The sequence below is a fragment of the Carica papaya genome, chromosome 3 (genome assembly GCF_054855325.1).
Source record: "Carica papaya isolate Zhongbai chromosome 3, ASM5485532v1, whole genome shotgun sequence".
Lineage (NCBI taxonomy): Eukaryota > Viridiplantae > Streptophyta > Magnoliopsida > Brassicales > Caricaceae > Carica > Carica papaya.
Genome location: NC_142311.1, coordinates 2917724 through 2944779, shown reverse-complemented (window position 1 = coordinate 2944779; position 27056 = coordinate 2917724). Strand labels below are relative to the sequence as shown.

Sequence of the window (27056 nt, the reverse complement as noted above, 5' to 3'; positions counted from 1 at the left end):
ACAGGAAAAATAAAAAATCATATCCGATGAGACCCTTTCCGATTCCCATTTTGTATAATTTTTTCACCATTGTAATCACCATTCTTTTATCTACAGGTTGACCGAAACAAAACACCCAACCGCAAAGGTGAGCCGGCACAGCCGCCGGACCGAAACTCCACTGCTGATAAGCCTATGTTTTTCAACTTTTTCGGCCAACAGAGGCCTCTTAACGTGTTTTCTCGCAGGGAGGAGTATAAATGGGCCGAAAATGGCTAGCTCGAAGCAAATTGCCACTGCGGGTGACAGTGCTGACGCCGGAGCACGGCAGCACTACCGTGCTGGAATCCTAAAATTGGCCGAAAAGGATTTCTAACACCGATTTTGATTTTTGGGTATTTTTAAGTACTTGAAGCGTGTTTTAATCCCCGAAGAAAAATTCAGAAAACTTGGAGACCGCCAGTAGGTGTAGTTGAAAACTTAGCGTTTTGAATATCAATTTCAGTAAGAATCTCTCACCTTGTTCCCTATCATAAAATTGAAGTTTAATTATAAATAATATGGTATTTTGCGTAATTTAGAAATATCGATAATTAAATGTTATTAATAGACTCGGGACCCATTATTTAATATTATTTGTCATATTTAACTGATTGATTGATTTTACAGTTTCGAGTGCATGATAATACACTAGAACTGGTATGATAATTTGATCGTGTTTCATTGATGCATGTATTGCTTGTTTATATGATTTACAGTTAATTGAGAAGCTGAAAATTGAATGTAAATGGAAAATTGTTTGATTTAGTGAATAGATGAATAGTAACCTTACTAGATATGGTGGAAGATGGTGGACAAATCGAGTACATAGGAAACTCTACCGTGAACATTGTCTCATACTGGACGGGGTATCAAGGATTTGTATTTTGGCACTCATACCGGATAAGGTATGAGGATGGCTCGTTTCACCCTCATACCAGACGAAATATTGAGGGATAATATCTTTTGGCACTCATGCCGGACGGGGTATGCGAATGACCCATTAGTTGAAAATGTTGAATAAAAGTTCACGCATTGTAGGGACATCTCTGTGCACCACTATGGATACCAGTAGGCTGATAAAGGAGAAAGTTGTTGTTCCGACTGGTTGAAAATAAGATTATAATATTATTTATATTATTATCTCTATAGGTCGGTTTTACAAATCTCACTACGGTAAGTATGCGGTAAATAATTTTATTCATGAAAAATGAATTTACTTAAATTGAGAGTTCCATTCGTTATTTTTATTATTTTTACCAATCTTCATTTATGTGTCGGTGAGTAGTGTGATTGTAACACCCAAGTAAAATAAAATTTTATTTTATTATTTTTATTTTTATTTAATTTAATTTAATGAAAATAAAAATAATAATAATGATAAAATTGGGTAAAAATATTATTTGGATTTAATTGAAATTGATTTTGGGAAAAAATGGTGAAAATTTGGATTATGTGGGTGTTTTTGAAAAGAAAATCAAAAATCGGGGTCAAAACGCAATTTAGAAAAATTGTGCCACATCAGCACCCACCTCAGCAGCCACGTCAGCGGCCCGGTCAGCAGCCCCAGCCAACCAGGACCCGCAGCATGGCAAGGCAACGCTGACCAGGGAACGAGCCACGTGGGCAATCCGCGTGCGCGCGCTCGGACGGCCCAGATCCGTTCCCGCGCGCACGGACGGCCCAGATCAAACATGTGCACGGACGATCCAGATTCACGCGCACGGATGGCCCAGATTCAATCAGGCACAGACGGTCCAGATTACATCGCGATGGACGGCCCAGATTTAATCCCAATTAAATCGCGATCGAACGGTCCAGATTTAATTTTGATGGACGGTTGAGATTAAAAGGCAAAGGGTATAAATAACCCCACCCACACCTGACCATAAAAACCCTAGCCGCCAGTGCCTCGTCGGAGAAGAAGAACCAGACGCCGGATGAGCCGGCCGCCGCCACCCGCCGCCGCACCGGGGAAGTTTTCGACCACCGATCGAGGTAAATTTTCTCTCCCTTGCTCGTTTTTCGATGTTGAGTCCGCCTATGGCCAAACCGGAGCCAAACCACTGGCCAAACGGCCAAAAAACCCAGTCGAAGCCCAGCGGGGCCGCCGCGCCCCTCCTCGATTTTTGCCTCCGATGAGGCCCTTCCCGGCCTCCGTTCGATGCAAATTTTATACCACTGTGATCACCGTTCTTTTCTCTACAGGTTAATCAGAGCCAAACATCAAAACGCGACTCACGCCGGAGGAGCCGTCACACCCAAGAGCACCGCCGCCGGTAAGTCTCGGTTTTTCATAATTTTTTGGCCCACCGAGGGCCCTAGGGTTGTTTTATCACAGGAACCGATGCAAGTGTGGCCGAATTCGGCCGAAAATGGCCAACCCGAGGCGAATCGCCGCCGCTGTCGCCGGAGCACGGCACAGCCGCCGTGCCGGAATTCTGATATTGGCCGAAAGGGGCCCTAGGTCTGATTTGGGATTTTTTAGGTCACGTGCAGGTACCGGTAGTGCTTTTAAGTTTTCCAAAAAAAATTCAGGAAAATTAGGGACAGCCCGTAGGTGCACTGTAGAGTCGATTTCAGACCCCGAAACAAGTAAGGACCCCTCATCCTATTTTCCATCACGGTATTAAAGCTAAATAAATAATTATACTGTACTGTGTGACTTTATAGATGTATAATTGATTAAGGTTGTCAATGGAGCTCGAGTCTGATACAGTGTTGGTCTGTTATCGTTTGATTTAATTTCCAGTATTAAATGCAACATAATGTTTGATGTAATTATTCTATGGTCTCGTATTCATGAACTATGGTTCTTTTTATTATGATTTGTATTATGGTGAACCCGGTACTGTATTGTCTTATTTGGTGTCAATTACTGGTTTACATGTTTTGTATGATTGGATAATTGAGATTAAGGAAAAAGGCAAAAATGTTATGTGAATTGATAAGTGGATAATGTGGACAGCCTGACTAGATATCCTGGGAGATGGTGGACGGATTGAGTTCGTAGGGAACCCTACCTAGAACGTGGTATCTCATACCGGACGGGGTATGGAGACCTTATGTGTTTTGGCGCCCATATCGGACGAGGTATGGAGACGGCCCGTTTCACCCTCATACCGGACGGGGTATCGAATTTCATGGTTTTTACGCCCATACCGGACGGGGTATGGGGACGACCCTGGAATCAGGTTGTAATGTTAATAGTTCACGGGTAGCGAAGACCCCCTATGGATCCCCATGGATACTAGTAGGCTAGTAAAAGAGGAAAATATGTTGTTTAATCATTGAAATGCAAAGGCATGGTAAGTGTTATGTTATAAAGTTTATATGATTTCATGATGATGATAATGTTATTGCTTTCATATGTTGTTTTCATGGATCTCACCAACGTAAGTGGACAGTAAAGGTTTTTATGTTAATAAACAAGTTTGTTATAAATTATGCTCCATTGGTCATTTTTGTTTTCTACCCACCTTTACTTTCCGTGGTGGTGAGATAGTGTGATATCTTTACTTGGCTGGTGTAGCTCATTCCTTATTTAACCATTTCAGATCAGGAAGACATTGTTCCCGAGCCCGTTCCGCAGGAAGACGGCGAAGGGGACGCCTAAAGACTCCATAGCTATATTTATAGTTCTTATCTAGAGTATCTCTTTTAGTTAGTTTGTTCTTTCATGTTTTGAGTACGTTTTGGTTATTGTGTAAGGGATGTTAATCAAAATTTTTATTACGCTTCCACATTTGACATTTTTAATACATATATTTCATTTAAATTTCCGGGGCTGTTACAGTGATATTCTTACTGGAGTAGTGTAGCTCACTCTTTCATTAATTATTTCAGATTAAGAGAACCAAAATACAGAGCTCGATCCACAAAAGGGTTGCTAGTAGGACGTTCAGTTTGTTTACTTTTCTTGTATTTCTTTGAATATTAATTGTTCTTTTAGAATGATCATTCCCGTAGCCCTATTGGGTATTTTGAATTATTGTGTAAGGAATATAAACCTTAACGCTATTATTTCGCTTCCGCACTTAATTTATAATTTACTTCCTTTTAAGTTTCGGGTCGTTACATTTTTTATTCGAGTCATAATGATTTACGCTTTGATCATTTATTCCCTAATCGGTAGTCATATAGGGTTTAATTTTTGAGAAGAAAATTTTGATAGTAACTTTTAGGGGATCGAGGAATTGGAATTCAGATAAGCAGAAATCTATGTTAAAAAAATCAAAAGTTTTGATGTGTTTCTTAAATTAAGTTTTTCGATTTATATTTGAATTCTTAACATAATAAGAATAGGTGATTAATCCGTTTAAAAGATCCGTATACAACCCATCATCCATATTTCTAGATTCATTCATCCCAATTTTTTCATGTTGACTAGTGTCGGCTTCTTCTATGCTTTAGATATCTTTTTTTAAAAATGTTGCTTTGTTTATGCTTTGTTCGATCAACTTTGTGTTGGTTTCGAGTAGATCTGCAGATCTTAAAAAGAGAAAATTCTGATAGAATAAATGAATAAGGAGACGTATAATCTTTTTGGCTGGGATAAGAATTGAATCATGTTTTATTTTTCTTTTTGATTTTTTATTTACATTGATTTCGTAAGGGGGGAATACAATTTACTATACATAAATTTTAGTTTATTATATATAAAAAAGGACTGAAAATTATGAGAGGAATTTTTGAAAAGTATTTTGTGGCTAGACTATTTTAAATTACTTAAATTAGTTTCTATACAATATTTTTGCAATTTTAGCCCATGTACTTTCAATTTTTTTTTTGATTTATTTTATTATCATTGATGCACATTAACAACAGTAATGGAAGGAGTTAGAGCACATGTTATATTCTATTCGGATCAATATTAACATAAGATGTCACAAGTCTAATAATGTGATATCTAACATTACGAGTTTTAGAAAATTGAGAACTTATGAACTGGTTAGGATAAATAAAAAGAGAATGGATCTGGTTAAATTTTCTCAAGAAGTTATTCTTAAAATAAAACAAAATTTTCTCAAGAAGTGCTTAGGACACTTGTTAGCAAAACAATGTACCCTTCATTTTGCACTCACAAAGTTGTGCAAGAATTCCATGGCCATGGTTGCTCACTTTTGTAGTTATGTCCCACCACTTACTAAAGTTACCGACAAGTTAATCTCTGTTATTAAAAACTCTCATACTTTTGCGCTCAAACATTTGAGCTTCCTTGTATGGACACTTACAGTTGTATACTTCAGCTTATGTTGCTATCACATTGATCAAAGTCAAAGACTCAATAACCTTATTAAATCAATATGTCCTTGTTTTTTCATGTGGATCGTGAGTTTGATATCCACTAATTGGAGCTTGGCTACCCAATGATCATTAGAGGGATCGGTAACCCCCATGGTAGAGGTTGTGAGGCTCATTTATGATTGTAAATTTAGAGGTTTCTAATGGATATTCTTATGTTCTCCGTGAATAATTAGAGGTTGATGAGTTGTGTTTTTGTTGATATTGTAGGAGATGTGTTGTTTCATTATGTTGTTGATGTGATTTTAGGTATTATAGGGATCCTTAATATTGTACATATATTTCTTGTAACATCCCGCATAATTGGACGCTTAGTTTTGAAAGTGTTTTGTAAGAGTTTTATTTAATTAAAGGATCTTCCACAAATTTAAAAGTGCTTAAGGACTTAAATGAAATAAAATTTTAAAATCTAGAAATCAATCCTTAGATCCATCGGTACCCCACTCAACTATAAATACCTTACATTTGTTGAATTCAAACCCTAGAGAGAAAAGAGAGTGTAGTAAGGAAGGATAGGGAGAGAAGGTCGATCGTGAGACAATAGAGAAAAGGAAATTTAAAATTTAAGGAAAACAGAGAGGAGGAACTGCATGTGTTCCACAATAGTAGAGCTAACGGGAAAATCGTGCGTGAAATAGCGAAGGAAAAGACCGACCGACTCAACGACGTCACTGTGAACAAGTGTAAGTACCATTTACTCTTCACAGCTCAAATAGAACTTTACATTCTAAGTTCTTTGTGATTTATTCTTTTTGTGTTCGTGGGGTATAGAATTGATTCGAGAGACAGATCTAAGAGGTAAAGACAATTATGTTAAAATTTCTAATAATAACATAGAAGAGGGAAGAGAGGGACGAGGTAAAAATTTGTGAGAAGGAGCTCAGAACTAGGAGGTCTTTATTGGCTGGGTTTAGAGAGGTTTTGAACTAAGGGAATGAGGGAAATTATGTGATTGATAAAGCTTGGACAGAGAGAGAAAAAAAAAGGCTAACTGAGCCGATTAAGAAAAGAAAGGGGAAAGAGGAAAACTGAAATGTGTGTCGATATATGTATAAATGTGTATATATATATATATTTACTTGGTGAATATTTTTTAAAATGCTTGGTGACCCTCATACGGTTAATATGTGGGGATTTACACAATTGTTTTACTGTTCATGTGCTTGTTGTACTTGAAGTATGCGAAAATTACAATATAGTGGGCCTAGTGGTTGGGTCGAGGGGTCGATGCCTCGAGTTTGTGTGACTGAAATTGATATATCATTGGTGGGTAATTTTAATAATTGCCATTTTGTGATCCGAAATTGAAGGAGTATGAGATTCTGTTGTGGCCTAGTGGCTGGGTCGAGGGGTCGACGTCCCGAGTGTGTGTGATTGACATTAATATGTCGTTGGTGGGCAATTGTAATATTTGTCGTTATGTGAATCTAGAATTGAAGGAATATTGGATTTTGTTGTGGCCTAGTGGGGGTTGAGGGGTTGATGCCCCGGGAACTAATTATTTATCTATATTGTTTTCTTTTTCTTTTTTTCTTCTCTAGTTCGATTACTTTTTTCTTTTCTTTTCTGCTTACAATCTTGGTACATCCGATGGCTGTAACTGGTGAATGGATGAATATCCAGTGGCTCAAAGTGCCGTGGAAATGTTGTAAATATGCCAAAAGGGAAGTTGGATTGATGGTAATTAGTGTTAGGGGTAGAAATTAAGAGAGGGGATAGGGGAAACAAAATATGGGCGAAACTGAAGTGGGAAACAGAGGGAGTTTGGTGAGGGTGTTTTGAATAATTTAAAAGGCACAGGTGCTCTATTAGGCAAACTAGGAAAGTTAAGGAGAGACATATGGTGGGACTTTGACTAAGGTACTGGGCAAGTACTGATTGACGGAGAATAGACTTGGTAGGGGTAGATTAATCTGGTAAGAATTAAGGAAAGGCAGATAGAGGTATATGGTTGTGAATAAATGACTTTTTAGGAGGAAAATTAGGTGTAAGCAGAGTGAAAGCTTGTTGTAGTGGATTAGGGCTTGATAAGCTGTATGCAAAAACTATATATATGACCAGTGGCAGTGAGAGAAGGGAGGGGAAATGGTTAGGTTGGATAATGCTTGGTACCGAGAAGTTAGATGTAAATTTTCTATTTATTTTGGTGTGAATTTCAAATCTTACTTACTGGGCTATGTAGCTCATTACATGTTATATATTACAGAGCAAGTAAAACAAGAGCAGAAGTTAGATGTACAAAAAACATGTCTCCAAATTTAGAGGTCAATATAGACGGGTATTACTGAAGAGTTTTCGGTTGTTGTTTATGTACTACAGTTTAACTTAGACATAGTGATATTTGACACTAACTTTCTCTAATGCTAGCCTAGAATGTCAGGAGTTATAAATGAAAGTTTTGATTCAATTTCTTTATACACCGCATGTAAATGAAAATTGTTAAAACAAGTGGCGTTGAACATTAAGAAATGGTAGATGAATATATGATGGTTTTTGAAATATATAGACTGCACCATAATGATATCCAACCTTCACTTGGTGGGGGTGTTACATTTCTAGATATTGATCATAAGTGGAAGTGTACACCATCCTCTATTTTTATCAAATAAGCAAGTTTCGTTTTCACAGTATTTATTTCTTTGGTGTTTATGATGTTAACTTTCATTATGGCTGCTATAGAAAAATTCACTATAAGGATCAAAGATCAACAAGGTAGAAGTAGCCACCATGTCCCTGCCAATAAGAGACGTTTGGAGAAGATTGACCATGGTGGTTTTAGGAATTTTATTCACCCAGTTCAAAACATGTTATCTTTTTTGTTTATCTAAACTAGTATATAAATTCTTAAATTTTTAAAAATTGTTATATCAGATGCCACATCATTTGACACATAACATCTAATATGAATATTGACCCAAACAGAATGCAAGATGTGTTAAACTCTTTGTCACATGATATTTCTACTAATGGTATTAGTATATATTAATAATTAGAGATTAAATCATAAATTTTTTAAAAAGTAAAAAGACCAAAATCATAAAAAAAAAGTGTAGCGATCAATTTGAATATTTTCAAATAATATAAATATCAAATTAGTATTTTAATTTATTTTTTATTAACTTCCTATATATATAAAAATATTTAATTATTTTTTTACAATGATAATAATCCAATCTCTTATGTATTTACTTCTTATAGAAGCTTTCGTATTTAAATTATTTTATTAATATATTTAGTTTTATTTTTAATAAAATTTTTTATATTTCAATCAAAAACATATATTTCTTAACTTTATTATGTATAATAACATTGGTAATGAGTAATTTACATATATAATATCGTAATAAATACTCTAAATTAAGAACCACTAAAATTTCAGTATCTACAATTATAAAAAATTGTGCAATATGAATTATATGACTTTAGATCTATCATTATAAATAACTGCATAACATAAATATGAAAATTTAAATTATTATAAAATATTTATTAAATTACCTTTTCGAAATTCAATGCACCCAAGAGAAAGAAGGGAAGTAAAGCATTGTGAGTTGCGATGGGTGGAATTTTCCTTGTAGAGAAATTTTCGCCCGAGAATGTGCACTTTGGATATTTCCCTTAATTTATAACAGCTTGTGGTCCCTCTAAATCCCGAGAAACCCGTGACCGTCACGTGTCAGTAGCAGTAATGGAAAGTCATCCACAATAGCCGGTGAGTTGGCTGATCTCTCCCCGTTCCCACTACATACTAGAGTCGGGAATAGGGGTCTCTTGTTTACGGTATATGTCGGGCGCTCCATCGAACTCTGGTTTTTGATTTTTAGAGAAAATGAGGGGAGTTTCAGAGGTTGAAGGAGTAGTTACGCTAGATGAACTCAAGAGGAAAATGGCGGAATTTGCGAAGGAACGAGATTGGGATCAGTTTCACAGTCCTAGAAATCTCCTCCTTGCTCTGGTATTTAAAAATGGAAAACTCTTTCTTCTTCGAAACCTTAGTTTCTTTGCAGCAGTTCTGGATCATGTATTCACAATATTCATTGTCCTTGTTTGTATCTCTAATTTGTTATTCTTTTCTGTCTGTTATTTTTTCTATTCGAGTCATAATGATTTTCGCTTTGATCACTTATACCCTGATCGGTCTGCATATAGGGTTTAATTTTTGAGAAGAAAATTTCGACAGTAACTTTTAGGGGATCGAGAAAGAGGAATTCAGATAAGCAGAAATCTACTTTAAAAAAATTTAACATTTTGATGTGTTTCTTGAATTAAGTTTTTCGATTTATATTTGAATTCTTTAACACAATAATAATAGGAGATTAACCCGTTTAGAAGACCCGTATACAACCCGTCATCCATATTTCTAGATGCATTCATCCCAAATTTTTCATGTTCTATCATTACATAGGATGAATCAACTTTAATTAGAGCCAGAGAAAATTGTAGAAAGGAGAAAATAAAAAACATCAGCAACAGTGTCAGTTTGATTCTTTTTGTTGGTTCTTAAATTACAAAATTCACTGTCGCAGATGTACTGGACTATCAGGAACCATCAGTTTATTTCTCACATGGATCATAGTTAGAATAGGAAAGTAATAATGAACCGAATTGTCTCACGTTCAGACTACTGGGAAAGGCACAGGATCCGGTTGGGTTTACTCTAAAATACCGAGTCCTTTTTTATTTTGTTTGTTTTGCACAGTGAGTTATGTGGTGTATATGCATATAAAATTGTACGTATATGCATATTCAGGTAGGGGAAGTAGGAGAGTTGTCTGAGATATTTCAATGGAAAGGGGAGGTGCCAAGAGGCCTTCCAGATTGGGAAGAAGAAGAGAAAGAACACGTTGGTGAGGAGCTATCAGACGTGTTGCTTTACCTTGTGAGGCTATCTGATATATGCGGCGTTGATCTGGGGAAAGCAGCCCTCCGCAAACTGGAACTGAATGCAGTTAAATACCCAGTAAAGCTTAGTAAGGGTTCTTCCAAAAAACTTCGGCTAATGAACACTACAGCTGACACAATTATTAATGGCGTTGGGGATGATGAACCTGCTCCTGTTTCAGCTGTTAACACTGACAGCAAACATAACAGTGGTGCTGTTTGATGGTTAGGTTCTCATCTTTATCTTGAAACCTCAGGCTAGGCTCTTAGGCTTTTGATGTTATTTTAATGGTGGAAGACAGTACAGCAAATGTAGGTTGTACAGCTTTTTTTTTTTTTTTTTTTATAATAATACTTCTCGAAAGGAAATGATTTTGGATCAAATTTAAGATAGAAGGTGAAATAGGTTAGATTATAAAAACACTAAATAAGGTTTCAGGTGAATATATTGAACTTCATCCAGAAGAAGGAAAAAGAAAACTGAAGGTATTGAACTGGAAGTTGATATACGGTGAGTTGTGTAAACAGTGATGGTGAGTTGATTTGAGGTTAGGGGTTAGCGTGTTTGCATGAGCACAATCTGGGGTGGTGTGCCACCACTGCCATGGTTTTGGCTGCTATTAGTTGTAAGGTCACAAGAAGCGAAAAATTCTACTCTGCCTGTGGTGTTTTAATTAATTAATTTAAATTTCACAGAACACAGATTTAATAGGATTCTGGGTTTAATTTATTAATATGTAGGTAAAATTAAGTTGAATTTTTGTGATAGTTAATTTTTTTTAAATTTATTTTTGAATAGCTCTCTAAAACTTGGAGAATTTTTTTGTAGTTCAGACATTTTTTTAGGGGAAATTATTAAGTTAGGTTTTAAAGTTTGAAAATAATATTTTTTAATTTAATTTTGATTTTTTTTTACTTACTTATTTTAAACATTTAATTTTTTATTATAAAAAATTGAAAATAATTAAGTTATATTTGAATAGTTTAAAAAATATTTTAGAAGATTAATTTTAATTAATTAAATTAATAGATTAATAAGTAAAAATAAAATTATTTTTGTCATTATTAATTTAATAAATTAGTTAAATTATTTTTTAAAAATGTTTAAATATATTATACATATTTTAATCTTTTAAAAAAGAATAAAAATTCAAATGTTTAAAATAAATAAATAAATTAGTAATTAAATTATAATAAAAGTATAGAAAAATACTAGATAATAAATACTATATTTGGAGGACTAATTTAATTGTTTATTTTTTAATTATATTATTATTTTTTATACACGAAATAAAAGTGTAGCCTGGCCAGATCTAGTACTTGAAATGCGACTGGGTGTAGGCTGTACTCATGGCTTGTGTTGGTTTAGTAGCTGTTATTGGCACTGTGCAACTGGAAAAAAGCTGATAAAGAAATTGAACATTCATTGTTAAATTTAGAACAAGAATTCAACAATTAAATATTTTATGTTATTTTATTCATATTATAAATGTAATACAATTAGGACTGCAGTACAATAAGAATCAAATTTCATGAAATTAGTTTTTATAATATTATGATAATATAATAACGTAACTAAAAATATTTATGAAATTATTTATATGGTAATAGAATTTTATACATCAAACAATTAATATTTAAATTTCATATGGGAAAGTCATGAGTAAAATATTATGACAATTTAACTAGAAGCCCCAATAAAAAATTAATATATGCAAGTTGCACGAATAAAACTATATCACCTTTTTTTTTTACCTTCAATAAATATATTTTTTTTCTTAGTTCAAGTATATATCCTAATTTTTCAAATTTAACTTTCTTCTTTTACGAAAATTACTAACCAAATGAATACTTTGCAATAATATAAAACAAGAAATTGTAAATTCATCAAATAAGATTAATATTTATTTGCACATTTCAAATAACTCTTAAAATTTTAGTATAACGGTCCCGGAAATTTAAATAAAATGTATGTATTAAAAATCTCAAATGCGGAAGCGTAATAAAAATTTTGATTAACATCTCTTACACAATATCCAAAACGTACTTAAAACATAAAGAAACAAACTAACTAAAAGAGATACTCAAAATAAGAACTATAAATATAACTATGAAGTCTTTAGGCGTCCCATTCGCTGTCTTCCTGCGAAACGGGGTCGGGAACAACGTCTTCCTGATATGAAATGGTTAAATAAGGAATGAGCTACACCAGCCCAGTAAAGACATCACACTATCTCACTGCCACGGAAGTAAATGTGGGTAGAAAATAAAAATGACCAATGTAGCATAATTTATAACAAACTCGTTTATTAACATAAAATCCTTTACTGTCCACTTATCTCGATGAGATCCATGAAAACAACATATGAAAGCAATGACATTATCATCATCATGAAATTATATAAACTTTATAACATAACACTTACCATGCCTTTGCATTTCAATCGTTAAACAACATATTTTTCTCTTTTACCAGCTTACTAGTATCTGTGGGGATCCATAGGGGGTCCCCGCTACACGTGAATCATTAACATTAATAACCTGATTCTAGGGCCGTCCCCATTCCCCGTCCGGTATGAGGGTGAAACGGGCCGTCCCCATACCCTATCCGGTATGAGCGCCAAAATACATAAGGTCTCCATACCCCGTTCGGTATGAGAGACCACATTCCCGGTAGGATTCTCTACGGACCCGGTTCGTCCACCATCTCCCAGGATATCTAGTCAGACTGTCCACATTATCCATATATCAATTTACATAACTTTTTTTTGTCTTCTTCCTTGATCTCAATCATCTAATCATACACAACATGTAAACCAGTAATTGACACCAAACAAGATAACACAATATCGGGTTCACCATAATAGAAACCATAATAAAAGAAACCATGATTCATGCATACGAGACCATAAAATAATTATATCAAACATCATACTGCATTTAATACTGAAAATTAGATCAAACAACAACTGACCAATAATGTATCAGACTCGGGCTCTATTGGCAACCTTAATCAATTATACATCTATAAAGTCACAAAGTACAATTTAATTATTTATTTAGCTTTAATATCGTGATATGAAATAGGGTGAGGGGTACTTACTTGTTTCGGGGTCTGAAATCGACTCTACAGTACGCGTACGGGCTGTCCCTAATTTCCCTGAATTTTTTTCCGGAAAACTGAAACGCACTACTTGTACCTGCACGTGTCCCAAAAAATTCCAAATCAGACCTAGAGCCCCTTTCGACCAATATCGAAATTCCGGCACGGCGGCTCCCCTGTGCTCCGGCGACGGCGCAGCCGCCTACGGCGGCGATCCGCCTTGGATTGGCCATTTTCGACTGAATTCGGCCAAACTTGCATCGGTTCCTGCGATAAAACAACCCTAGGGCCCTCGGGGGGGCCAAAAAATTACGAAAAATTGAGACTTACCGGCGGCGGTGCTCTCGGGTGTGGCGGCTCCTCCGGCGTGAGCCGCGTTTTGATGTTTGGCTCCGATCAATCTGTAGAGAAAAGAACGGTGATCACAGTGGTATAAAATTTGCATCAAACGGAGGCCGGGAAGGGCCTCATCGAAGGCAAAAACAGAGGGGAGTCGCGGCGGCGGCGCCGGACTTCGGCGGGGTTTTTCGGCTGTTTGGCCGGTGGTTTGGCCCCGGTTTGACCATATGCGGATTCAGCATCGAAAAACGAGACAAAGGGAAAAAATTTACCTCGATCGGCGGTCGAAAACTTCTCCGGTGCGGCTGCTGGTGGCGGCGGCCGGCTCCTCTGGCGTCTGGTTCTTCTTCTCCGGCGAGGCACTGGCGACTAGGGTTTTGTAGTCAGGTGTGAGTGGGGTTATTTATACCATTTGTCTTTTAATCTCAACCGTCCATCAAGATTATATATGGACCGTCCGATCGCGATTTAATTGGAATTAAATCTGGACCGTCTATCGCGATGCAATCTGGGCCATCCGTGCGCGCATTTGATCTGGGTTGTCCATGCGCGTGGGAACAGATCTAGACCGTTCGATCGCGCGCACGCAGATCGTCCACGTGGCACGTCTCGTGTCAGCGTTTCCTTGCTACGCGGCGTGTCCTGGTTGGCCGGGACTGCTGACGTGGCACAACGTTTCTAAATTGCGTTTTGACTCCCGATTTCTAATTTTTTTTTCAAAAACATATCCAGAATCCAAATTTCACAACTTTTTTCCAAAATCAATTTCAATTAAGTTCAAATAATATTTTCACCCAATTTTATCATTATTATTATTTTTATTTTTATTAAATTAAATTAAATAAAAATTTAAAAAATTCAAATACAAAAAAAAAAAAAAAAAAAAAAATAAGAATAAAATTAAAAAAAAATACTTAGGTGTTACATTTGGTCCCTTTAAAATTAAAAACAAAAATTTTTATCATAAAAGCAAAACCCATTATTTTTTTCTTTTTTTTTTTTTAAAATCGAAGCCCACATTATAATATGAGAATTCCAAATGCCTTTTGATACTTTTAGCCCAGCCCAGTATCTTCCTCATTATATCCTTCGAAACCTAACATTTCCCAATTAAAATAAATATAAATTCAGAAATAAATTTCATTTAAATTCCAAATTCATTGTAAAGATATCCATAAACTAAAACTCAGTCGTTGGTACCAAATAAATAAATTCAACTATCCTAAAGATTAAAACCAAAATATAGCAACTTAAACCCAGTGTTCCACAGAATTCATACTCAGGAAAAATTCATTTAAACTCGTATCTCAGCGGAAACATTACGCATCTTCTTCAATACTCACCGTTCCTAGACCTTTCAGTCCTTCTGGTGGAATCTCTGCAACTGTCACAAGAGAATAAAGGTCTTCTTTTGCATCATCATTGTCATTCCTTCTACGAGAAATGCGGACTCTAATCCTCCTCGGAACAGATCGGATACCACAGCTCCAAATTTGTTTGTTGAGTTTAACATCAACCCTCACGTCATTTGTTCCCATGGCTTTCTGTGCAAACTTCCTGATTTCTTTGATGGCCTTAGGAGCCTTCTTCTTGAAAGTACTGCATTTTGAATGAAAAGATAAAACTGATCAGTTAAAATTTGTTACTGCATTCTTGGCATTGCTACAAACTACTACTCATGACCAATACTCAATAGTTAAATAGCTAAATCTATGTAATTTATTTCAAAAACAAGCTGGACCATGTTGCACGCTACAAAAGAAAAGAAAAGGTGGTGGGGCAAAAACTTCCCAATTACTGTGATAGAGAAAGTATGTGCATCCATAATCCTGTCACTATCACAACATAAGAGAAAAGTATAGAGGAAAACGGCCTTATTCCATAATACAATCAACAGTTGGAATAATACAAGCAAAGTTAATGAAAATGACAACAAAAAGTAAGAGCACTCGGTGCTTCCACAATATGTGACCTATACAGCCCAAGAGATTATTCAGACTGAAAAACAGAGACAGAAAATAAGACCCGAGAATATTGCATTCCACCGTTCCCATCAGCTTAAGTTTTAAAATAAACCCAATAAGAAGACTTCCAGTGAATATTTGCCTAAGGCCAGATCCAACATGTAACATTCAAAAATCAAACAGCAGCAGCAGACAGCCAAAACCAGTTCTACAAAATATCTCTCACTTTAATGCATACTAGAGCATATTATATAGCCCACAGCACTGTGTTACAGTTTCTATGAAGATGAAGAATTTTAATCAATATGAATGATCATTCAACAACAATTTACAATTCATACATTCGGTATCACAGCCATCAAATTTTGTCCATTGACAGGTGAAACGTACAATTGTTATCGCTAATTTAATGAGTAGTATATTGACAGCAGGCAGACTGAACTTCCGCAGGCAACAGCCTTCTGATCCACAATTATAGCATAAATAAAGAGAAACTATAAGGAGAACCATAAGACATTATGCCAAAACCTCCTCCGCAACTAATAACAAGTTCTTGCTAATATTCAGGAAACCAAATGTCAAAATAGTTCTACTCTACTGATAGTGAGTCATCACAACAGCCTTATCCAGTTAATCTCAAGTAAAATGATGACTACAATACTTCAGCAATCATTTAACCTCTAACAACTAGTGTTCCAATAGCTAACTGGAATGAGACACAGAAACCACCAAAATTACCAACAATAGGAATAATACAAAAATATAGTAACCAACCAAGCATTACCAAACATTATTGTGAAAATATAATCTGATAGAACAAGCTACAAATATAAAACAGAAGTATGAAAGAATATAGCAATATGGAAAAGACAAAGCAGAAAAGATGGGTTACCATCCATGCAAGCGTTTATGGAGGTTGATTGTGTACTCCCTGGTAACCACTTCCTCCTTTCTTCCCGTTCCCTTTTCCACCATTTTCACAATCTTTCCAACTCTTCAATTATAACTGCATTGATTAATCCACAAATTGGTTACAACTAGACAAGCATAAGAAAAACAGAAAGATTAGCTTGCTTGACGAGAAACCAAAACAAAGCAATGCAAAGGGTTAGCAGTTAGAAGACCGAATGAAAATAACCTCAGGGTTGAATAACCAGACTAGAGAATATAATACATAGTCCTCACTTATCAAATTAAGATTCAAACATTATCACGTTGTAAAAAACAAATCATTCAGTCAGCCAATAAAAATGGAATCAGAGATTAAAAGGTAACGTGTCCTTTCCTTCAACTTACAAGAAAAATTAACGATAAGAGGTAATCAGATCCTCAAAGCTGCTTTTATTCATCCTGCTAGCCTAACCCACGTGTACTACGAAGTAACATGACTGTCTTATACGAACAAAGATTAAGGGCGCAAGAATCCTCATGCTAAAATATTAAGGAACATCCAAAAAGCATATATCCAACCTTATTATCCGTTAGAACAAAAACTATATCCCTCATTGACAGAAGAAAAACAAACTCACAAACCAGATTACAGTTAACACTGCAATCTTCTTCTTATCCAAGACTGCACCAGGTTGAAAGAGTTAAAACGAAAAAAAAAATGTCGCCGGGGATTCACAAGCCAATTTTATCAGTGGATTTTCTATAAAAAAGAATTGAAATCCAAACAAGACATAAATGCACAAATCTGAAGCTGAACAACATAAAAACAAGATCTGAAACTATTACGAACATGCACAATAATCAGATTTCATGAAATAAATAACTTAAATATCCTTTTTTTTTGGTCAAAACTTCAATACCCAGTAAAAGAAAATCAGAAAAAGAAAAATATATCTCCACAATTAAAAAGAAGGAAATACCAGAGAGCAAAACCGATGTTAACTTCTCTATAATGAATGTGAGAAGAAAGGAAGAGACACGTTACCTGAGGAGGTAGCAGACGCTCTGGCGACCTTGAGAGCGAAGGAAGAGGGAGTGGCGGAGTTTAGCGCGAGAAGATGATGGAATCGGAGGAACGAGTTTAAAAATGTTAGGGTTTTGAAGACACATAGATGAAGGTAATGGGCCGGGTCAAAACTGAATGATGAAGGCATAGCCTTAATAAAATAGTGTTCGGCTTATACGAAAAATATTATTTTTATTTATTTGGATGTAGATAATTAATGTAATTATATTACAATATATTTAATTTAGAAATATAATTATTTGACCAAATGAAAAAATAGGTTTAAGTTATTTGAATTTAAAATTAAATTATTCATTATTTTGTGTAATTTATCACATTTAAATTTAGAAATAATTAAATTAATCACTATTTTAATGTTTTAAAATAAATATACATATATAAAAAATTATTTTATTCACATACACGCATGTCTTAAATAATAAATTCTATAAATATATTATACTATTATATCTTAGTTCTGTCTAAATAAACCTCTTCTTAATTTATAAATAAAATTTGAAATTAAATTTAGTATTTTCCAACTAATCACATGCATTTTATACCTTCAAAACCTTCATCCCATTTGCATATATTCATATATATATATATATATATTATATTATATATGAGCGTGTCTGCGTGCATGCAAATATATATATACATTGCAGTTGCTAGTACAAAATCATACATTTTTAACTTGAAATGAATAATTAAAAACAGTGAGGAATAATATGATGTAAACCCATTTGCTGGCCTAACCAGTGGTCTGTAATTTCTGTACAGCAATTTTTTCTTTAAAGAAAAAGCTTCAAACTAAACATGAATGGCTTCATAATTTGCAGAATCGAAAGTGACATTTTATTTAAGGAACTCGTTCTAACACCCGCTGCAAAGACTTCTTTATACCTTCTTGATCAAGTGATGTTGTCAGTTGGATCTCCTGCACCTGAATTGCAGATCCAGAGCAGATTAATAAGAGATTAAAAATCGAACAGAGGAGGAGAGGTGAAGCCATACAGGGCTTCATTTTACCTGTCTTCCCGCGCGAGCAAGAAGGATAAACTTTCTATCAATTGGTGGTGCCTACATCGATACAAACCAAAAAAATTTCTCAGCTTATTTGTTTAGCGAAATTAATACCTTTCTTGCATAAGAATGTAAACTCAAATTTGCTTGAGCATAAACCGAAAAATTATGAGAACAAAAATGTTCACTGCACAGATATTAAATTTCTCAGGAAGGCAAAAGCTAGATCATGTTCAACTCACATTTGAGAGCCAAAGCTGTAGGTCTTGTGAAACTACTCGTTTCTCGAACCCTTGTCGATTGATTCTTACATCAATTATGCTGCACAAGAACATCATTTCAGAAACTGTCTTAATATTTTTTATAATCTACAACTTACTTCTCAGAAAACTAGTAGTTATGTGTTAATATGAAAGGAACCACATGCTGATAAACAATTTATAAAGTATTTTAAAGTTACAATACATTTGAGAGTTACTTCCAGGGTGAACATTTTCTAGATCTATTCATATATAAATAATAGAATGAGTCATTTTTTATTAGTTTAAATCTTTTAAATAATTAATTACGATCAAATATTTAGCATAATATTATAGCCTCATGTGAGTTTAGTTAAAAAAAAAATCAATTAAATTCTATTATTTAATATAGTATCGATTTAGTGTTCAAATCTAATTGTCCCATTTTTTCTTAAAATTTAAATTTGGCATAAGATTCGACATGCTTGGTATTTAATGTACACATCACCCTAGTGAACTTTACCTAAGGAGCCTTTTCCTATCAACTTAATTTTTTCAAACAACCTAAATATGTTCTTCCATATTTTTAGATCTGATGCAAATGACAAGTTCACATTCAAAGGGAAGAAGTTCACTGAAACCAGTTTCCGGTATTCCACTTAGAACACCATCGCTTAGGAAAGAACCTATTAGATGTAGACAGTAAGGAACCATACCCATCTTCTTTGAGCAACTCTTCCACTATTGCTTCAAGCCCCGGAAGAGGCTCAATTTTGCTCTCTTCATCTATATCCAAGGAATGAGAACCAACAGCATTATCCTGTGAAGTCAATTGCAGCAGCTGACTTAATTTTGCCCTCTTTTTTTTTTTAACAGCAAACAGAACATTTTTTCAATATTGACTTAATTTTGTTTTGCTGATTCATCTAAGATAGCCAAAATACACATAAGCATACAGAATCTGGTATCACAAACCTGGGAAATCACTTTGTCTAAAGTTTCTAGAAGTGGATCTTCCTCCAACTGTTTGATTGACAGAGTAATCCTAGATCTTTCCCTGCATTGATTCTTAATCAAAAGCAATTCAGTTGCTGCGATAATATGACCCAGATGTACAAAACCAAGAGCAAAATCCCGTGAGCAAAAAAAAAAAGTAAGCAAGTTGATACCAAGTTTGTTAGAATATAAATAATTGATTGAACACTTTCCAGTCAGCTTAACTTTTTCTTAGTAATTGGTTTACTCAATTATTTAACATGACATCATAGTCTAAAGTCTAGTATCCGGAACCTGGTAGCTTCATTTATATTAAAATTAACTTTGCACAATGTTTGATGGGTCTCTACATGCTTCCCGCTTTCAGCTGGTGGGCATATGTGTGCAGGAGGGTGTTATAATATAAATAATTGATTAGCTACTTTTCTATCAGTTTTAACTTTTAGGATACTGGTTTAATCAACGGTCTTAAATAAAGTTAATTGACACTATAGAGCACCAGAAATTATGATTCATCACATCATATAAACCCAAAACTTTGAACTTCCAACTTCAAAGTATGAGAAAAGAGAAAAGAAGAAATATATACGGGCTGTAATAGTTATAAATGAAATAAAACAAATGGAAGTCTTTCCTTTATCAGGAGCAGTAACAACATTATACATTATCTTTTTCAGATGTGGCAATTGGGATGATTTCCTCAGATGATAATTCTTGTTGTCATAGATCTAGAACTGGACCCGACCATATAGGTTGAAAAAATGTTTTAGGAGAACTGAAACTAAGAAGTACGACAAACTCACCTGTCAATGTTGATGATTTTGACTTTAATTTCATCACCCTCATTTAATACATCTCTGATGTCTTGAACTAAATCCCATGAAACTTCTGAGACATGAACTAGTCCAGTAAGATGATAGAGACCTGCAGCACAGTTTATAAAAACAGTCACTAATAGTTTTGCACAATACAAAATCACCAAAAAGCTTGATACACACAAGTCAGGGAAAGCGAAGAGTGGATACCATCAGGGAAGCGTAAATGAACAAAGGCACCATAATCCTCCACACAACCTACTCTTCCTGTAAAAATATCTCCTACATTAAGTTTTTCAGAGAACTTGGACCATACAGCTTCTTTTTCTGAGAAAATCAATTTCCTGTTCTCTTCATCTGCTTGGATTACCTAAACAGTTAAGGTACAAAATATATAAAAAAGAATCTCAAAATGTTTAACTGAGTGGATGCAAGAAAATAATTTTAGTATCTGAATCAAAATGTAATTCTCTCTCTGTTTATTGCCCTTCCAGATGCACAACCCATGGGCAATTAGGTATTCAGCTGCATAATTAAGTCCACTAAGCATTCTGACATACCGGGTTAATATTTTCTGGATGACTGTAAAGAGAATATCATGGACAAACCAAGAGCACATATAAAAAGAAAGAGAAGACTGAGGAAACAAAAGAAGGTTTCAATTTTTTGAGTTCAGATAAAAACAGAACCGAAATGGTAGCAAAAGTCTCCTATTAAAGGGAACTCCACAACATCATGAAACAACTAAGGAGTAAGGGGTACAATGAGGCATCTAAGTCAGAGAATTTCATTTACATCAAGAGCAATTGATCAACTAGAGGCTCCCACTCTTATTTATTCTCCTTTATCTCTCTTTCTTAATAAGGAAAAATTGTCCATGATGCATCCAGGGAGAGAATGCCACAGAGAGAGTAGCAAGAACCACGATTACCACTTCCTCTTTCTTTATCACTTGCATGCACAATTGTAACCTTTTTCAAAGTCCTCCTTTTCGCTAAAGGATTTACCATGAGATATGTTTCAAAAAGTTCTACTATCATCCCTAATCAGTGCTTACAAAGATGCTCGTATCAAACATATATATAAACATAGTAACCAGCAGCAAAAGTATGACATTCAATGTTTAATATAAAGGTTAATGACTTCGTTGGCTGGATCTCTAGCCTAAGAATTCACCAAAAGAGTAAAAAAATTCCGTCACTTTTAATTGACATGAGATAAAAATAAATATATCAACTAAAATTAGCATATAAATAAAAGAAACGTTACCTTAACAGGAATAAGTGAACCTGTCACATCTTTGGCAATCTCATGGATAGATTTGTCAGGCTCTACAGCAAAAAGATATAAAAATCATAAAAACTAACTGCATCGAAGTTTGAAAATGCTATGTTTGGAATAACTCCATAAATGATAAAAAAAAATCCATTTACAAATGCACACTTTGTTTTTGAGTGGAGAATCCGTAAGTTGTATTACAATAAAAATTATATAGAATTCTATGGGAATTGGGAACAGTACTCCAAATTCCATTGATGGAATTTAGATTGTGTTATTCTAATTCCATTTGGAGTTTCATGTAAATCTAATTTTTATTGCATTTCCTAGTTACCACAAATGTAATTTCAAAAATAAACTTTGCATAAATTTTCGGTTTCCTCAAAATCTAGGCTAACTTGAAGAATATTAATTTGATGAAGATCCTCCAAGCATAAGCTATCACTTCAAAGGGAAAAAAGAAAAATCACAATCCAAGAGCTCCAAGGTTTTTAATCAAGGCATTTGTGCAAGTAAATTCTATAGTATTAAGAAATTGGGAACTTGAGCACAAGTAAAGTAGTACCTTTACATGTGCGTGATGGACTCAACTGTGGGAAAGGGAGAAAACCCGAAAGAGAATAAAATCGAATCAACAAACCTCCACCATTAAACCCTTCAACCCTACCCTCGTAGATAGATCCACTACTCTGATAAGCTCTTGCCGCCTTCCAGTCAGCAGACCTCTACTTCTTTGCAGAACTAAGTATTAGATTATACAGCATTAAAAAACGAATGAACTTCAACCATTATATATATGTATATACATACATAATTAAATTAAGGATATCATTAAAAAGGTGGTCCAAGCACAATATATTTATGAACCTCATTTATAAGAACTGTAACTATGACGATAAGTAAAAATTCGTAGTTATCTAATCATCCATAAAATCACTATAAATGATGGTTCATCACTTATAGGTTTCTTAAATAATATAAAATTCAAATGAACTAAAATTCTAATAAATGATAAATACTAAATTTATTTAACATATAGAATATAAAACTATTGAACAAGCATTCATGCTATTATGAAATTGATGAAGTTTTAGCACAAATAATGAAGACCAGAAAAGGAAATACATTATATAATTAAACAAGAACACAAAGTAATGAAAGGAAACAAGGACACACCCGGGCTGGTCGAATCATATCTGAAGAAAGGTCGATAACTCCGGTGGCGGCAGAGGCTTGATCGGTATTCTCCGCGGAAGATGCAGCGAGTTTGGCATTGCAGTGAAGTGGGTTTTTACAGAGAGAGAACTTCGGGAGTTTTAATGGGTAAGCGAGAGAAAAGGAGGAAGAATGAGTGTGAGAAGCGGCAGCTTTGAAGAGATGCGAGAGGTAGCCGGTGACTGATCCCATGGAAACACTGAACACCGGCATTTTTGTTCTCGCGCTGGGTAGGGGAGAAGATGGAGTAGTGGGACATGAAATTTTGGAGACTGGGGAGGAAAGAGAGAAGGGTTTTGGATAATTTGGAGATGAAGTTTTTCTGAAGAAAATTCCATGTGTCAATTTAGCACCCACAAAAAATTCTCCGTCTATAATCTACTTTCCCCCAGTTACAGACACAGAGTTGTCAATTCCACAACCGCAAATTCCAGTAAGAAAATCTAGCTCAACATGTCAAACTAAATCCTGCTCAGCCGAGCGCTGTATTTATATATAATATAGTATAATATAATATCTATATATATAATCCACTCCTCAACTAGCCCAACTAAAGCCCATTGCAATATCTGATTCATAAAAAAAGCCCGTTGCCATATAAATATAAATATAAATATATATATAATCACCTTGAATTGAAATCCAACCCATTTTTGAAAAGTGATCTGATTAGCCTAAGTCCCTTAAAAAGGACTTGGAAATTCATTTGAAATAAGCGATTAAACAATAATATATAAATGTGTATATATCAAATTCAAATTAATAAAGCACTCGTATTATACTCAGTTTAAGTAAAGATAATATTTCTCTTCAAAATAAATAAATAAAAAACTAAAATATGATTGAATTTATTTTAGTATATAAAAATATATAAGTTTTGATTAAAATTTTATACATAAATAATTAAAATTTAATAATAATAGATAATAAATAAGTTCATTTATAATTGTTATGTAATATCCGGTTAACATCAAATTATTGTTTTAATCGTTAAATTCTTAACGTTATTTTAATTACTAAAATAATTTTAATTAATTGTTAATTCTTTATTTCTCAACCAAAGATATTGAAAATATTATAGTAAAATATTTTATACTTGATATTTAAAGTTTTTAAAAATGTTATGAAAAAATGATAAAATAGTTTCAATAATTAAGGTAATATCTTCAAAATAAAAACACTATTGAATTAAATATTCTGAAGATGTTATAACGAGTTAAATTAAATATTCTAACATAATATGTAACGGCTCCAGAAATTTAAAAGAAAATACATATAATAATTTGAGTGCGGAAGCGAAATAAAAGATTAAGATTAACATTACTTATACAATAACTTAAAAGTACTGAATAATATTACAGAATAAGTTCTCTAAAATAAATACGAGAAAATGAGAAAAAATAAAGGAAACTATAAAACATCTAGCATTTACTCGCCGTCTTTTTGTGGATCGGACTCGGGGACCAGGTCTTCTTGATCTGAAATGATTAAATAAGGAATGAACTACACTAACCCAGTAAGGACATCACACTATATCACTGTCACAGAAGTAAAGGTTGGTAGAAAGGAAAAAATAACAAATGGAGCAAAAATTTTAAAACAAAACATTTATTTAAAATAAAACCACTTATCCTTTTTCTTACCATTGGAGAACCTGCGAAAACAATCTATAAAGACAATAACATCATACAGATAACAATTTCATGCATAATCAGTAACATAAAATATATCATAAATTCGTATTCATTAACAATAACTGATTATCACAGTTTCTCGTTTTCACCAGCCTACTAATATTCATGGGGATCCATAGGAGTGTCCCCGCTACACGTGAGCCATTCTCTCTAACTGTCTTAATTCAAACCACCTATTCATGGCAAATTTGGAGGACCAAATATATTTTAAGGGGGGGGGGGGGGGAGATTGTAACAACATGACCTGAAAGAAACAAACCCAACCCATCTGCTTCTTTGAAGCAGGAAAAGGCAAAACGACATTATTTTGGAACACTCCAAAAACAATGTTGTTTTGATATAAAGAAAAGAAAAGTAGAAGCAAGTGAAACGATGTCATTTTGAGAGCATCAAAATGACGCTGTTTTGGTGACAGAAAAAGAAAAAAAAAATTAGGGTGGTCAGAGGCATGACGAGGAGGAAGTTGGAACCTGCACGCCGAAGAAGAAGGAAGAAGAGACGTGCAGGCTCTCTGTCCTCCCATCTATTAAAGGAAAAAAGGAAAAAATTAGAAAGGAGAGAGAAAATGGATCATAAAAAGAGAGGAAACAACTCGAGAGAGAGAGAGAGAGAGAGAGAGAGAGAGAGAGAGAGAAGGTGGGTCTAGTGTGTGCGACGCTCAGATCTGCAAGGCCAACAGCTGCATGAACCCAAAAAAACGAATGGACTCGGTGCGAGACCAAGGAAGAAGGAGATTCGTGATGACTTGCAGCCAAAGAAGAAGGAGATCCGCAACTGTTGATTGTACGATCCCGCATATTCCTGGCTCCTTCCAACGTGGTTTTGCCATGTACATGCTGGATCTGCGTGCTCAGCTCATTCTGTGATGGGTTATGGCTGAAGCATGGCGGTGCGTGGGTGGTTCTGGTGGCGCGTGCTAGCTCCAGCGACGGGGCATGGTGAACTAAGGACACGCGTATGGTGGCTTGTGGCGATCTCGATGATCCGGGTTGAACTACGATAAAATTCGATCCCCTTTTTGTATTCTAATTATTTTTACAAGTGTCCGTTATTAACTCACATGTTTTTTGTTTATAAATGAGAGAATTATCTGAACAATACTGGATTTAGAGGAAAGCGTAGGCCCGAGCCAATGAAGATTCTGACACTTTTCGATTCGACTGTAGGTAAGGGATTGAGTTAGTCTTATTCAGAGGCTCTCATATTTTTATGAAACCTTGTTTTTCATTGAAATGACTTGTTTAAAGATTTTATAAATTGTTCATATTTTTTGCCACGAGTTCTGAGAACTTAGCATATTCATGTGTGTGCAATTGCGTATGATTGAAAACCTATATGATATTGTGCATGACATATAGTTATGTATTCATATTGTTACTTGTATATATATGCAAATTTTATACATGTATGTTATCGAGTTATAGGTGCGTGTGAGGTATATATGTATACATGTATAATTGTAGGTTGTGCAACGTGTATATGTATGAGTGAACAACTTGTATATGTTTGCTTATAGAATACATGCATGTCTTGCATAATAGTAAGAGTTCATCTTGTAAAGTCCACTTAATTATATTATAGTGATACAATGTAAAGAATTGTATGCCTCATGATTTATAATTCCGTATAAGAGATGATTGAATCTTAAGTTTTTTCTTATTGCTACGTAAATTTATCATGTTATGTGTGTAAAATAACACTAATTTCTCAATAGAGAAAGCGAACTGTTATATGGTTAGCTTCACATTATACTCATAAAGTAACAAGTTATATATTCTTAATAATGTTATAACTCATAAATATTAAATAGAGTACAATAATCTTAACTATTAAATTTCTGCATTGATGATCTTATTTTTTTTAGATGATGTATATATACTAATATTATATAGTTATGGGCTATCAAGCGAATTTACTAGGCTAAGAAATGTAGTGAAATGATAATTTAATAATTTATTTATTATTATAAAGTCTTTTAAATATCTAAATAACATGAGTTTTAATTATATTAATAGACATCACCGTACAATTTTGCTTTTACAACAAATAAGTCCATACATTATAATGGTATGGTCTATATTTTTCATAAAATATGGTAGACTTCTAACATCATTTCGAAAAACTATAGATATATAGATACATGCATACATATATATATATGTATATTTATGATAAAAAAACATGTCTCTTGATCAAGTTTATTCAGCTAAAACTCAAGTCACCAAAC

At 34.3% G+C, this 27056-nt stretch overlaps 3 protein-coding genes across 3 annotated transcripts; 1 reads left to right on the top strand and 2 right to left on the bottom strand.

Annotated features, from left to right (window-relative positions):
• The first annotated feature begins 8855 nt into the window (after window positions 1–8855).
• Window positions 8856–10901, top strand: LOC148266608 (uncharacterized). The gene is made up of 2 exons (XM_088215110.1): window positions 8856–9277; window positions 10073–10901. The coding sequence occupies exons 1-2, from the start codon at window positions 9152–9154 to the stop codon at window positions 10424–10426; spliced, it is 480 nt and encodes a 159-aa protein (XP_088071236.1). The 5' UTR covers window positions 8856–9151; the 3' UTR covers window positions 10427–10901.
• Window positions 10902–14767: 3866 nt separating this feature from the next.
• LOC110825491 (large ribosomal subunit protein eL31-like) lies at window positions 14768–17684 on the bottom strand. The gene is made up of 3 exons (XM_022055954.2): window positions 17546–17684; window positions 16502–16615; window positions 14768–15244 (listed from the first exon to the last, which is right to left on the bottom strand). The coding sequence occupies exons 2-3, from the start codon at window positions 16582–16584 to the stop codon at window positions 14965–14967; spliced, it is 363 nt and encodes a 120-aa protein (XP_021911646.2). The 5' UTR covers window positions 16585–16615; window positions 17546–17684; the 3' UTR covers window positions 14768–14964.
• A 522-nt stretch (window positions 17685–18206) lies between these two features.
• Window positions 18207–23489, bottom strand: LOC110825492 (Nucleic acid-binding proteins superfamily). Its single transcript, XM_022055955.2, has 10 exons — window positions 23097–23489; window positions 22486–22645; window positions 21912–21973; window positions 20853–21012; window positions 20631–20751; window positions 19807–19888; window positions 19548–19651; window positions 18835–18913; window positions 18599–18649; window positions 18207–18512 (listed from the first exon to the last, which is right to left on the bottom strand). The coding sequence occupies exons 1-10, from the start codon at window positions 23346–23348 to the stop codon at window positions 18429–18431; spliced, it is 1155 nt and encodes a 384-aa protein (XP_021911647.1). The 5' UTR covers window positions 23349–23489; the 3' UTR covers window positions 18207–18428.
• Window positions 23490–27056: the final 3567 nt, after the last annotated feature.